The 875-nt window shown below is 34.7% G+C and overlaps 1 protein-coding gene across 1 annotated transcript in view; it reads right to left on the bottom strand.

Annotated features, from left to right (window-relative positions):
* The window catches only part of pou6f2 (POU class 6 homeobox 2), a 534,150-nt gene that overhangs the window by 121,898 nt on the left and 411,377 nt on the right, over positions 1 to 875 (bottom strand). Inside the window, exon 12 of the mRNA XM_080193619.1 lies at positions 290 to 423. Within this exon, the coding sequence (XP_080049745.1) occupies positions 290 to 423 (134 nt within the window). The remainder of the gene's footprint in view (positions 1 to 289; positions 424 to 875) is intronic.

Below are 875 nucleotides of genomic sequence, written 5' to 3'. Positions count from 1 at the left end.
GTGTGTGTGTGTCACTGTTTTAAAAATACTGTAATAACTGCCAAAAACAAATGTGCTAAAATCACAAGACGAAACAAGATGTTTCTATGTTCTTTCTATCTAATGATGACAAAATAAATCAAGGTGGATATTTTCATGCGCACTGTGCAGAACATACTCCTTCGTTCCTTTGGCTCTGCTAGGAAATTGTGTTTAGTGTTAAAGCCAACAATATGTTGCAGAGATTGTTTAACGTAACCAATACTGCTTCTTTTATGCATTATCAAGAAGTTATAATATTTGTACTCACCTGGCCTTGTGCATTTGTCACTAGCTGAGAAGTCATCCCTTGCAGGTTGGAGAGAGCAGTGTTAAAGGCCTGAGAGCCAGCTATGGAACCCATTGCAGCTGCTTGACTTGCCAAAGGGTTATTGACCAACTGAAAAAGCAATGGCAATAACATTAGAAATCTTGTGGTAATTGTGGTTACAATGTGGCTTTCACACTCGGTTTCACTTTTAAAATTTGTTATTCTTTATATTAATTTTACAATTGAGCCTAATCAACTCTGTCATTTTCAACCATAATGTGGAGATGCTGGCGTTGGACTGGGGGTAAACACAGTGAGAAGTCTGACAACACCACCTTATTTATTTGGCTTGTGAGTTTACGATCAAATAAATTGGTTGGACTTAAACCTGGTGTTGTCAGACTTCTTACTGTATTTCCAACCATAAACAGAAATTTCCAAAATAAATTGGCTAAAACCTTCTTTTTCAGGGATATCTATAATAATTTCATTTATAAATATCAAAGTTGAAAATGAATTTAAAGGAATAAAATATGGAGTTTTGGAAACCAATAACATTATCAGTCTTAATTTGTATTGTATTCTT

The sequence above is a fragment of the Carcharhinus amblyrhynchos genome, chromosome 8 (assembly GCF_965287045.1).
Source record: "Carcharhinus amblyrhynchos chromosome 8, sCarAmb.v2.hapA, whole genome shotgun sequence".
Taxonomy (NCBI): Eukaryota; Metazoa; Chordata; class Chondrichthyes; order Carcharhiniformes; family Carcharhinidae; genus Carcharhinus; species Carcharhinus amblyrhynchos.
The sequence above is the reverse complement of the archived record's forward strand: the minus strand, read 5'-3'. Positions and strand labels throughout refer to the sequence as shown.